We start from the raw sequence: 13,232 nt of genomic DNA on the forward strand, positions 1-13,232 counted from the left end.
CAGTGCCGTGTGAGTTGGTGCATTGCCATGATGCAAGAGCCATGAATTGTTGGCGAAAAGTTCGGGTCATTTTTGTCTAACTTTTTCACGCAGCCTTTTCAGCACTTACAAATAGTCAACTTGGTTAACTGTTTGTCCAGTTGGTACAAATTCATAATGGATAATCCCTCTGATATCAGAAAAGGTTAGCAACACTGTTTTGACTCATGATTTGGACTGGCGGAACTTTTTTGGTCGTGAATTGGCTGACTTTGACGCTTTGTTTCAGGGTCTTATTGGTTCACCCATGTTTCATCACCAGTGATAACACAGCACAAAACATCGTCTTGCCTCTCCAAAAGGTCTTGGCAAATTTCAACCTTCCTTTGCTTTTGTTCATCGGTGAGCTCCTTTGGGACCATTTTTGCACACACCTTTCTCATGCCATGATTTTCAGTTAAGATTTTCCTGTTTCTCTATCGATGTTGACTTGGTCTGCTATGCTTCTCACAGTCAGTGGACAATTCTGACGCACAATTCGATGAATTTTTGCAATGTTTTCATCAGTTCTGCTCGTTACTGGCCTCCCTGATCTTTCTTCATCAGTGACGCATTCTCTACCCTCAGAAAAATGTTTAATCCATTTGTGCACTGCCATTTTCTTCATGGCATTATCTCCATAAACTTAGACTAACATGTTCCTGATTTCATTTCCACTCTTGCCAAGATTAACAAGAAAATTCACGTTTGTCTGTTGCTCTAATTCAAGCTCAGACATTTTCATGATGGCACCCAAAATCACACAACAATAATGAACGCCACTCACAAGACACCACCACACATCGACACGAACACAGCTGTGAGACACTGATATGCCAAGGTTATGAGACCTTACTGAGCTGTTTGTACAGTGTTGCCAATGTAAGCACAGGGTGGCAAGTTTGCGAACTTAATTGTCACACCTAGTCCTTAATGCTGGTGAGGATATTGTGAGATAAACAATCTCATAAACTGGTAGTCAGAATGAGAGCAATACTTTTTTCAAGAATAATTTGAAAATACATATCATCTAATTATCCTGCTTCTTAGAATCTCTCCTGGGGAAATAATAAGAAACACAGTAAAAATTTATATAAACAAGTTCATGGCAGCTTTATTTTTAATAGTAAAAGCTTAGATATACTTAAATATGCCATATGTTACATAAATTATGGGATACTCATGAAAAGAATGTAATTTTGCTATTAGAGTGGATTAGAAGACTATAGAATAAGAACATGATATAATATTACATAAAAAAGACATCTATGATATTTTATATACAGCATATGATTGCAATTTCATTTTTTAAAAATCTACAAGGAAGGAAACAGACTCAATATTAACAATGGTTATCTGTGGGTGACTTTTATTAATATTTTCTTTGTTTACAAATTACTAAGTTTTCCAATAAAAATATCAGATAAAAACTTTTTTTAAAAAAGTGTATGACTTTTGCTAGGTGTGTCCTCGTTCAGCAAATCACCTTCAAAGGTTCTTGCATCAATTATATCTCACCTACTTGCCATAATTCCTGAGAAATTAAGAGGTACTCAAAATTGAGAAGCAGCTGATTAAAACATTACTTAACAAAGCACAGGGCTGAAAGGGGCGTTTGTGTGTGAAGGTGAGGGAAGGGGAGTATAAGGGGAGGTCATCCAAAGGTTAAGAAACAACTTATGAGAATTACTTTTGTTCAGCCTGAAAAAGCATTTCCATTTACATCTCAGCTTTGTGCCAAAGTCCTGCGACAATGGCTGAGCCATTGTGCCTACTTATATATTCAAGTGCCATCCAGGCAGTGGGAAATTCCAAAGAAATAGGCATAATCAGTCGGATGTACTGTAATGTGGGTGTGCTTTTAATGAATGTGCAGAGGTTGTACGGATCAATTGTCCATTTGATTAATTCCTCTGGCAGGAGAAAATTAAATGTACTTAAGCTACACACCAGCAAAAGCTGAATGCTCTTTAAAATGTGATTTTCTGTGTTAAGGCCAATTTTTTTCTGGGCAAAACATTTCTTGGGATAATAATGGAAGTCAATGAGAAAATGGAATTGGCCATATAAATATTCACAACATGTTACTTTGTCAGAACAGCATCTAATGGGCAAAACAAGGTCAAAGTCTATATGGTATTCACCATTATTTGCAGCAAATCTTCCTTTCAAGCTCTTATTTGCAGCATTTCATAGAAGAGGTGATAACGTCTGATTTTAGAAATAATTCATTTTCAAAACTTGACCCTTTTCCTCTATAAGGCATTCATCATTAGCTTACTAGAGATTTCTAAATCCAAAAGAGGTAATTATTTTCTTGAATTTCTTGGCAGGTGTAAAGCCCCAGGGCAAAGAGAAGTCTTGTACTTTTTATCACTTGGAATGATAATGTCTGATATGTCAATGGAAAGCAAGGGAATATTCTGAATGGTATGGAAAAGCGGGGCACATGTCAAAGTCTCAGAAATCATTTCACTGAATTCATTCAAGGAGTATTTCTTGAATGCCTATTACGTGCCAGACATGGTGCTGGGTCCTGGGGGTAGAGCAGTGAGCAAGTCAAAGTCAACATTATCACGGAACATATACTCTAGCGTGAACGACAGACATTAATCAAATTGCTCAAATATATAATAACTTCATTATTCTGTTCCAAGTGATATAAATTCCCAAACTATTAGCTCACAGTCTAAGGCAGCAGGAAAAAAAATCACTGCAAAAGAGAATACCAGATTTCCTTTCTGTTTCGGGTAGATGTCTTGCTGAGAATCACTATAAAGACAAAGACACCTAGGAGGGTCCACTCTGAATGAAGCTGCAGGAGGGAAAACTTTTCCTTTAACCCACACTGAATAATTCCCTCCAATTGACTGATCCCAAGTAAAGCCCAATAAAGCCCTTACGATGCCAAGACCCCCAGAGCTGCTGCTGCCTTTACTGTCCCAGCTGCAGAGAAATCTGCCTCTCCCTCTGAACAGAGGTTACCTGCCTTTTATCCTAACCTGGGGCAGAGAGGAGGGTCAGTCCCCAGCTAAGAGCAGAAGACAGAAATACCATTTCTCACATGACCTTATTCCCTCGTTTCCTTCTCCAGGAGCCAAAACAAAGACATGGTCCTGCATAGATCCCTCCTCTAAGACAACCTCCCCTTCTTGAATATGTCTATTCTTATTTTTTAATATTCAAGCACCATTCATTCATAGACAGATATTAATTCAACATCCAGTAGGTGCTGGTGACATAGCAACAAACAAGACTGACAAAAGTCCCTGGCTGTAAAGAGTTTATATTCCCGAAAGGGAATACAGCCAACAAGAAAGCAAGCAAGGTCATTTCAAAATGTGGGAAGTGTTAGGAAGAAGATAAGCAGAGAGATCCATCAGGGTTACTGGTGTATGCGTGCGTGCATGCGTGCGTGCGTGCGTGCGTGTGTGTTAGAAGAGGCTGTCTTTTAGCAAGAGTGGTCATGGAAGGTCTCCTCAGAACTGAGAGTAGAACTAAAGAGGAGAAGGTGACAATGGAACAGAGAGCATAGAGAAGGACATTCCAGGCAGAGGGAACAATGTATGTAAAAGGCTCCAAGTTGGAATGAACTTAAAGGGATCAAGGAACAGAAAGGAGCTCAGTGTGACTACAGTGCAAGGGTGAGGTGTCAGGGCTCACCCCTGAGGGAATTACTAGGTCCCATGAGGAATTCATATTTTAGCCTAAGTGCAGTAGGGAGTTGACTAGATAGTGATGTGACCTCTCCAGGCTTCCACAAAAAAGAGCAAGTAGGGAGTGATTTGAGTAGGCCTCTGAGTGGAAGATCTTTCTAGAATGGGCAAGAAAATGAATTAAAGAAATGAGCAGCATGGGGGGAGATGAGCCATGAGGTCTTACTTTATGGATCATGTTTAGAGTTTCAACTACTCTGGATTTCTCATATCCCTATTCATTCCATGAACACAGTGATTACAATTTAACTAAACATTATTTGGAAATATATCTGAGAATGTAACCAGAATACATGCAATAACACTTAAAACTGGCAGAGAGAAAATTAAGTAAAAGATGGCACAGATCCTATTTGGCCATTTTGTCCTTCAAAATTTACGACAGTCTCTTCTCTGCCTGTAAGTCACTTACTTACTGTGAGCCAGTCATGCAAATATACAACTCTTTTTGGAGAAGAGATTTAGTGTTCAATGGAATGATAAGGGGAAAGGGAACCAGCTCTTAGAAGAATGTACAGAAATCTTAGCAGAATTAAAATATCATTTCTCACATGGATCATGACCTTATACCCTTGTCCTTTCTCTCCTTTGCCCATGTTCTGGTCACAAATAAATCTTCATAAAATACAGTTTCAATCATTTTACTTCTCTGATGGAAAATTTTCAATAGTTTATCACTACTTACTGGATAAAGAAAGTATTCTTCACACTTTCTAGTTTGACTCTTAGCTGTTTTCCCAGCCTTATGAACAACTAACTACCTCCCCCAAAGTCAAGATTCTATTCTCCCCTCTGGGAACACGTCTGGAGCTATCCCATTTCCATGACTTTGCCCACAAAAATTCCATTTTCCAGAATGCTTGTTAGTAGTTCTTTAATTTGAGGGTATCTCAGACCACTTTAACAAGGAATGAATGTTATATAAATCCTCTCAATAGGAAAAGTGACATGTGCAGATTTTTGTACAATGTCATAGACACCCTAACAGTCATTCCACAACCTACTGAAATCCTACTGGAATCCTACACATCCTTCACGGTTCAGGTCAGAGGCCCTACCTTCCTTGAAGTATTACCAGTCCTCTTCCTCGCACAGTGGGTGGGACCCTCCATTCCCAGGGTGCTTACACTGCTGTCACTTGCTCGGAAATTTGTGGCATATGGCTTTGAGCCCTATTTGATACTATGGTCGTGCACCCTGTATGCTATTTAAATTTTTATCTTCATATATCTTATTTCCCTCACTAGAATCAGAGTTTAAGAGCAAGAAGCGTTTTAGTCATTCCTAGTGACTAGTTCAGTGTCTGGCGTGAATTCATGTACAAGTGAGTTAACATGAATGGCAGAGAAAATGGTTTCCTAAAAAACTGTGGGTGCCTTAATAATAGGAACTACCTTGCCTTTATCTTGGTATCCTCAGAGTGAGAGGTGCTGAATGTGCCAGTTGATTGATAAGAAAACAGTAATAGGGATCCTTTACTGAGTATTTACACACCAACTCCTTATTGCTATCTTTTATCCTTACAAGGCTCATGTGAGGTGTAAGCTACTACCTCCATTCCAGAGATGAGTAAACCAAGAATTAGGTCAAGTTTCTCATGGTCAAATAGCTGGATGCATTAGAGCTGGTGTTAGAATGCAGGTGTGTATGACTGCCTAGTTATTTCCTCCAAAATTCATGGCTCATGGATTTGCTCTGTGGTTTGTTCTGAAAAGGGCTCTGCCCTACATCCATTCCGTTTTATTTTACATCTGTTAAGTCAGGCCCTCCCCCTGTAGCTCTGTGGACAAATAGCAAGTGACAGTGGCCTTGATCCCAAATGGCCATTGGATGGCTTGATCCAGATAGCAGTAGGGTTCTCTGTCAATGGTTGATGCCAGCACTCACCTGTCTGTCAAAGGTGTGATGACCAGGCGAGGTGTATTTCCCAGGTACTCATAGGAATATAAAAACTGGGCATCACAGATGTTGGCAAAGCAGTGTTTGGCCTCATCATCCCAACGATGCCTCAGCTGGGATAGCCAGAGGAAGGCTTGGGCATTGTCTACCTAAAGAGAGTGGCAGAGAATGTGGGTGAGACAGTGTTCAACAGGTAGCAGGTGGCCCCTTGGCCACAGGACACCCAGGGCTCTGGATGGCTTGGGTGTATCTACCAGTCAAGAGTTCAGCATGCTGTGCCCACCACAGCACAGAAAGCATGAACTGTTCTGATTACTCTGTTTTTCTGGGACTTTAAAAGTTTGGAGAAGCCACCATGATCCTCTCCCAGCTCTCTAGCCAGTGCAGAGTCTGGAGTCCCCATGTTTTGGCCATATGTGAGCTTCTCTCTAACCCCAATATTAATGGTGTAGCTGCTCACAAAGAGGGACGCTCCTGAATATTTGGGACTCACCTTCTGAGCAATCATCTTGGCCACCACATCCCGGGCATGCACGTCGATGGTGCATATTGTCATGATCTTCTGCCGATCCCCCTTGGAGAGCTGGCCAATCAGCATGGTGATGAGGGTTCTGAGCTGGGCCACTTGCTTCTTGTAATAGTCCTTCATGGCGTTCTCATAGCCTTCCTCCAGCCTGGCAAATGCAATGCCCACCTCTGTGGTCCACCAGATCTGAGTGCAGGTCAGGGCCACCTGTGGTGTCAAGAGTTGCCCAGTAAAGCCATTATCCAGCCTGTCTCCAAAACTAGCCCACTCACCACTCAGCAAGGGCTCAGACTATAAGTGTGTGAGTGACATAAGCTCTGTCCCTCCCTCTTCCACCAGCATCGACTAAGTGAGCCACATACCTCTAAATCCTTGGTGCTGTGAAGTGGTTACGATACAGTGGGGAAAGCACTTTCTGCTCTTGAAAAATGCATCATTTGGTTGAGAACAACCAAAGACTTACTCTGGCCAATGTCAGTGGCTTCTAGACACTGCTACACTGATCATTGCGTTTGGAAGCTTCTTTCCTATGCTTGAGAGGGTAACAATATATTGACTGAACTTCTCAATAACACTCTGTCTTCCCTCTGTTCTAGAAACTCTTGTGGTCCGAGTATTCTAGTTTAGTGAGCTGCTGCTGATCATGTGCTTGTCCATAACACTTTCACTACATTTTTTATTTCTTAAAACCTATCACCTTGAAAGGCCTACTCTTGAAGCTCAAGGTGAATTATACCAAAATTCAATGTGGTAATGTGATTTGCATTTTTCAGAGACTCAAAATAAATGGAAAAAGAAATTCAAATGAGCATGTCTTTTGTTTAGTGAAAAACTTAATAAGAAAAATGCATAATTTTGATTATTCATGGTAGAGAATTTAGTTAGATACACTGATCATCTGTAGGCTCATCTGGTTTGGGAGACACTGTTCTAGATGATATCTGTCACAACAGTAGGAGGCAGCAAATTTTCTTGTCTCAAAATTCTTATTCAGGTAAACAAGGGATCTTGATGGGAATTATTTCCTTTGTGAAACAGAGAATTCTGTTGCAATAAAAAGTACCATTTCCTAATTTATCTGTTTTTGCCTTTGGATTTAGACATATTGGGTTTTGTTAAAGAAGTTTCTCCTACATTTTGATCTTGTTGGGATGATTTGAATGTGAGGTGCCAAATGTGCTGTAAAAAAAAATACCTCTTCCCTGCTGCAGTACTGACTTGTTTCTCTTCTTACTGTCTGTGTACACTTGCTGTCAACATTTTCCCATCTTCGTCTCATTTCTCAACCCCATGCAATGTGGCCTCTTTTCTACCACTTTACAGAAATGGCCTCACCAAGTTCACAGACACTCCTCAGCCTCTTTACTTTGCTTGATCTCTTAGAAGTCCATGGTGCAACTAACCTATCAACAGTTTCCTTTCTGGTTCTCATGATTACCATTTTCTGGTTTTTTTTATATCTAAAAAGGTGCTATTTCTCATTCTGCTCTACTGGCTCCTCCTCGCCTACTCAGCCTCCAAATGACGCTCGAGGGTTTGTTCTACACCCTCATCTCAGTCTACATACCCTTCCAAGGGCAACCTTATCTACTCCTATGACTACAATGACCACCAAATATCGGCAAGATCCAAATATATTAGCACTAGTACTATGCCACCAACGGGGAAGGGAGGAGAGGTGTGTTACAGCCAGAATCATTTAAAAAGTTTCTCATTAGTTCTCCCCTTTCTCTTATCACCCTCCTAAAAACCCTCTTAAAGATTCAGACATGACTTAGAATCGAGTCAGGCTCCCTCACATGGTCTGAAGAACTGGCTTCAAGTTTCCTCTCCAGAATCCATCTGCTGCCTCTTGCTCCCTCCTCCCCTTCTCTCGCTTCAACCACACTCAGGTCCTCAAACATGTTATGCTCTCCCTTGCTGCTGAGCCTTCACCCATGCTTTTCCTCATGCGTGGCTGTTCTTTCCTCCATCTTTACCTTGTTATCTCCTATTTCAAATCTCAGCTTAAATATCATATCCTCAGGGGGCTGGTCCCCAGAGCCCACTACATAGCTATATGCTGCTGAAGTGCCCTTTTATCATCGCACCAGGTCCCACTGTAAGTGACTAAATTCCATGCCAGTCTGTAAACTCCAGCAGGGCAGGGTTTATCATCTTGTTCCCTGCTGCTGTCTCCTGAACGCAGCAAACAGCGTGGCACAAAGGAGGCTGGGTCAGTAAGGTGAACTATTTATATTTTCTCCCTACTGTAACCAGTGAGGGTAAAAATGGACAACCCTTCATCTCTAAGGTTATGGTTGAATTACATTATGGCTGAAAATTCTCTTGCTCCCTCTTCCTGACCCCTCACAGACCACCCTCTCCTGGTTGTGAAGCAAAGAGTGAGTTTGATGTCTGGTAGCCCCTGAAGACTGCCTAGTGGAGGATGGGGGCCCACAAAGGTCCTGGTTAGGAGGACACCTGAGCTGGGTAGTCAAACAGCCACTGCTCCCTCGGCTTCTCTTCATAGGCAGTGACACCTTCTGTCATCTCATGCCTCACGGTGGCCTTCATATGAGCAAGCACATGGTTCAACCATATTTCTACCTGAAAGAAAAACTCTGGGTTAGACACTGGATTCCTAAGAAGATAGGATCAGTAATACGTTTTTTTGCCACTCAGCTTGAGGCAGTGAAGAAAATGGAGCCCAAGTATGAGGCACAACCCCAAATGACTGCCAGAGGCACAGGAGACATTTCATTCATGTAACCCAGTGTGGTGATAGGTAAGAACCAAGCTCAATTAACAACAGGTGGATGTGCCCATTTGGAAGACACAGGGCAGAGTGGCGGGTTAAGGGGCTAAGGGCAGGGGCTACCATCCAGCGTTCATACAAGGAAACCCTAGTCTGGGTTGAGCTAAGTAAGTCAGTAGATTCTCATGACCTTGTCTATGCTGAGTATGGAAATGTATGCCAGGATTGTTTTCCCACTGTATGCTTTCTGGGTCTACAGAAAGGACACGTTCTGAATCAAACTCCAGGGTCCCTCTCATAAAACTGAAAATGTCTGATTATTTTCTGGTTTTCAGGAAAGCACTAGAATTGCTTTCCAAAGATTAGGTGGATGAAGGCAGAACTCTATAAAAGGTATTTTCTCCAGGTGCTACTTTGGACTAGATTAGAACCCCCAGAGTTCTTTGTTGGATCATTTAGGATAATGGACAAAGAAGGGCTTATACCTTAGTGTAAATGGTGAAGGATGAGAAGGAAGTTTAAGAAGAGAATTGTCCCATGCTTTGCTTTTCTTGAATTGCACATGAGAGACTTGGAGGTAGTAGTTCTTGGAGCCTGGTGATAGTTGGCTCTCCAAGAGCTGTGGGAGGAAGTGACTCTGAGGTGTATTTATAGAGAAGTGACATCTCAGGAAAATGGTTGACTTTAAAGGGTATTTTCTCCTGGAGAAGATGTCAGTGTTCCTGATTCCCCTGTGGGGTGCTCCAGGGGGGTGTCATGTTAGTTTCTTGGTGCTGCTAATCATTTTGAAATTCTTTTCTCATTGACTCAGGGAGTTGTTTATGTGCGTTTCATTCCTCTCTGCTCAGATCTTTGGTGAAGGAAGATATATGAATATTGACACATGTCCTTCCTAGAGAGAGAAAGGCAGGCACTTGAAGCTGCTCCAATGTCAGTTCAAGTCAAGGGAAGCTGGCAGTCCCTGGGCACACACAGCAGTTCTGGCCCAAGGTCAAAAAGGCCATCCTAAAAGTTGATGCTGACTATATTTGAATGTACACACTTGGGAAAGAAAGGCATAAGGAGAAGAGAGGATGTTTCCATCACCTGCCCATTGCAGTTGCAGGGCTCACTGAAGGCCACATACTCTTCTTCCTTGCTGTACATGCCAAGGCTTATCTTGGTTGTTTTCTCGCTTGTGTCCAGCTGGAACTGCATCTTGGCCATATTGTCAAAGAGTTTGGAAAGATGGCGTTGAACCTATAAAAGAAAACCATGCCGAAGGACTGGAGGACGTGTCCAGGAAGTTACTTATTAGTATTGTTTAGAGGTGTACCTTGTGACAACTATCAGAGTATCGGTTACCAAACATTTAGAAGGAAGCTTGTGGGGATGATGGTGATGTGAGGCTGGGAATCAACTGAATTGGGTAGAAGTGACCAAAAGAGTGTAATACTAGTGGGAATTATGCCTTGGCTACAAACCAAGGAAGCCACCAGTTTGATTAATTTCTGCTTGGTCTACTATGGATCGGAACAGATTAGAGAAAAAATAATGGTTAATTCATAAGCCCTCTTCCTAAGAAAACACTACTGTGTGGTAGGAGATAGCCTCTGGGTGGTCTGCAGAAGAATGCTAACGCTCCTAGATCTAGTGTCAAGCGCAGTGGTGACAGTGGCCTATGGAAGAAGTCACCCAGTTGTTGGAAGTGATTTGGTGCAGCAGAGCATCATCTGGAGGGTCCAAAGCAAGGCAGGCATGCTCAGTCCAAGCAGAAAGCCTGGTCATGCCAGGCATCTCTCTAGCATGGTATCTCAAGATACAGAGGCCCTTCACAATGATGCCTCGGGCAGAATCTCTAGGAGGGATGCTACACTGTGGCCCTGAGGTTTGGGAAACAGCAGCCTGAAGAAGAAACAATAAATAAAAAACTGCCCTTTGGTAGAGGTTTTTTAAGTATAAGGTCCTTCCAGCTGATGGTACCCTGAGGGTAGTCCTAAATTTACAACAACCAGCTCTCTAGCTTGTGAGATGAAAGGAAAAGTTTTGAATATTTAGGTAAACTATAAAAGTATTCGAGGAGAACTCATAGTGACTTGGGACAAATATCTTGATGGGGTGAATCTTTTTTATCCAAGAACAAATAGCAGATTAACAAACAAAGAAACAACATGGGAACTATGAAATTGTCCTGCACTTAAAAGAATGAGAAAACAGGACGCAAAACAAAGAGTAAAGGTGTGTGTGTGTGTGTGTGTGTGTGTGTGTGTGTGTGTGTGTATACACACATATATACATAGATATGAAGCTTTAATGAAGGAAACAGAATTATGAAAAACATCACCTTGTATTGTCTTCAATTAATAAAAGAAACATGAACTCTATAAAATATGAGGTGAAAGATGAATTGGTAGAGGTAGAAAAATAAAACAAGAAAACCAACAAATAATAGTACAGTTAGTAACAATATAGCAATACTAAAGGACTCATTAACACAAGCAAATTAAATAGGGTGGATAAATCTGAGAAACTATTGCAGAATGCCATGGAAGAAGACTAAGAGATAAAAAATATGTATGAATATAAGAAACTATGCATGAATATATTAAGGTAATATATACAGCATAGAGAAAACAGAATCTCAACTTATGGAAATATGATGAACCTGAGGGAAAAATTTATCTAGATAAATGGAATAGAAATATTAAAAGCTTACTCAAAGAAAACTTTTTCAAGATAATGAAAGCCTTGGTTTTCAGATAGGAAAAAAACCTCATCATGTGTTGGAAACATTAATAAAATAAAGTATCTCAATATACACAAACTTTCTAAAATTAAAATCTAATTTAAATTTTGATCTCTTAGAGATCCAGATAGAAAGAAATTAGGCTACCTATAAAGGTTAAAAAAAAAAAATCAGACAGGCAGGTAGGCCTCAAATGTCTGTAACAAGAAACATCAGGGCTATTCCTGCAGGAATTTGAGGGGAAATTGCTGTGACCCATGAATTCCAAACCCAACCATTCAATCACTCACATGAGGAAACTAAAGAGAGTCACAGATATAGAAAGAATTGAGGATTATTCTATCTGCTTCATCTCCGGGGGTGAGGGTATGAAGAACCACTTACAGGTTTACTCAAACCAAGTGAGAAATAAATAAAAATAAATATTTAAGAATGAGTATATTATGTATAAAAGGTGTAAAAGGTTTGGCAATGATCTTTGACCCCTACTATACATAGAATTAATGAACATATAGTTACAAAACAATGCAAATGTGATAAATATTTCAACTCCACTGTGCATGGGCTACTTTGGAAATAGTTCAATCAATAGAAAGAAAAGCGGGGGATATAACTACTAGGGTTAATCTTTCTTTAGTACTTCCTTATTTCCTACAAACCAAAAACATAATTTCACTAAGTTAGAAAAACCTTAAAACTGAAATCAAAGAGAACCCAACTATCCTTCAAATAACAAAATCACACTGAAGGAGGAAGTGAACTCATCCAAGTAACTTCCTTACACAGCATTTTGACTATAGAATAATCTAAAGGAAACTAAGAGAACTACAAACAAATCTTGAACTCTTCTTAGGGTGACCAGAGAGGAAAGCCAACAGAATGTACAGTAAAGACATAATCCATTCCTCCTAGCCATCATTTTGAGATTCAGACTCTAATCTACAGCAGTGGTTCTGAAAGTGTGGTTCCCAGGCTAGCAGCATCACTTGGGAAATCCTTAGTAATGCAAATTCATACCTACTGAATCAGACTTTCAGGGGGTGGGTCCAAGGAGTCTATTTTAACAAGCCTTTCAGGTGATTCTCACACACTCTCAAGTTTGAGAACCACTGACTATAGCGCTGAATACAACTGTGCTTTAATTGGTTACTTTAATATTAAAAATCTTGTAATACAGTAGGCTTCTACTATTTTACAGATGAGGAAAATATGTCTAATAAGTGGCTAGAACAAGGCTATAGAACCCCCAAATTTGGGCTTCTCATATACACTCTTTCCACTAAACCACCCCAATGTCCAGTTACTACAACTTCTACCTTATCTCCCTCTGGAAATTTTAGATATAACTTTTGTTGCTGTTGTTGTTTTTTAGTTTCAGGTGTACAAAACAATGTAATAGTTAGACATTTACACCCCTCACGAAGTGATACCGCCCACCCCAAATCTACTACCCCTCTATCATTGTATATAGTTGTTAGCTATAGCTTTTGACTGCTATTTACCAATCTCTCCGTAGAATCAGATCAAAGGCATTCCATGCAAAGGCTTAGCCCCTCCCACCTTTGTCATCCTCAAAGCCTCTCCAATTCTACTTTAGGGAGTCAGAGCAAC

At 40.7% G+C, this 13,232-nt stretch overlaps 1 protein-coding gene across 1 annotated transcript in view; it reads right to left on the reverse strand.

The window, feature by feature from the left end:
* Positions 1-13,232, reverse strand: part of DNAH9 (dynein axonemal heavy chain 9) — a 340,094-nt gene that overhangs the window by 233,740 nt on the left and 93,122 nt on the right. Inside the window, exons 23-26 of the mRNA XM_019654458.1 lie at positions 9,983-10,135; positions 8,623-8,748; positions 6,127-6,366; positions 5,622-5,782 (exon numbers count right to left, since the gene is read on the reverse strand). Coding sequence (XP_019510003.1) covers positions 5,622-5,782; positions 6,127-6,366; positions 8,623-8,748; positions 9,983-10,135 — 680 coding nt within the window. The remainder of the gene's footprint in view (positions 1-5,621; positions 5,783-6,126; positions 6,367-8,622; positions 8,749-9,982; positions 10,136-13,232) is intronic.

Source organism: Hipposideros armiger, unplaced genomic scaffold (assembly GCF_001890085.2).
Source record: "Hipposideros armiger isolate ML-2016 unplaced genomic scaffold, ASM189008v1 scaffold_222, whole genome shotgun sequence".
In the NCBI taxonomy this organism is placed as follows: Eukaryota; Metazoa; Chordata; class Mammalia; order Chiroptera; family Hipposideridae; genus Hipposideros; species Hipposideros armiger.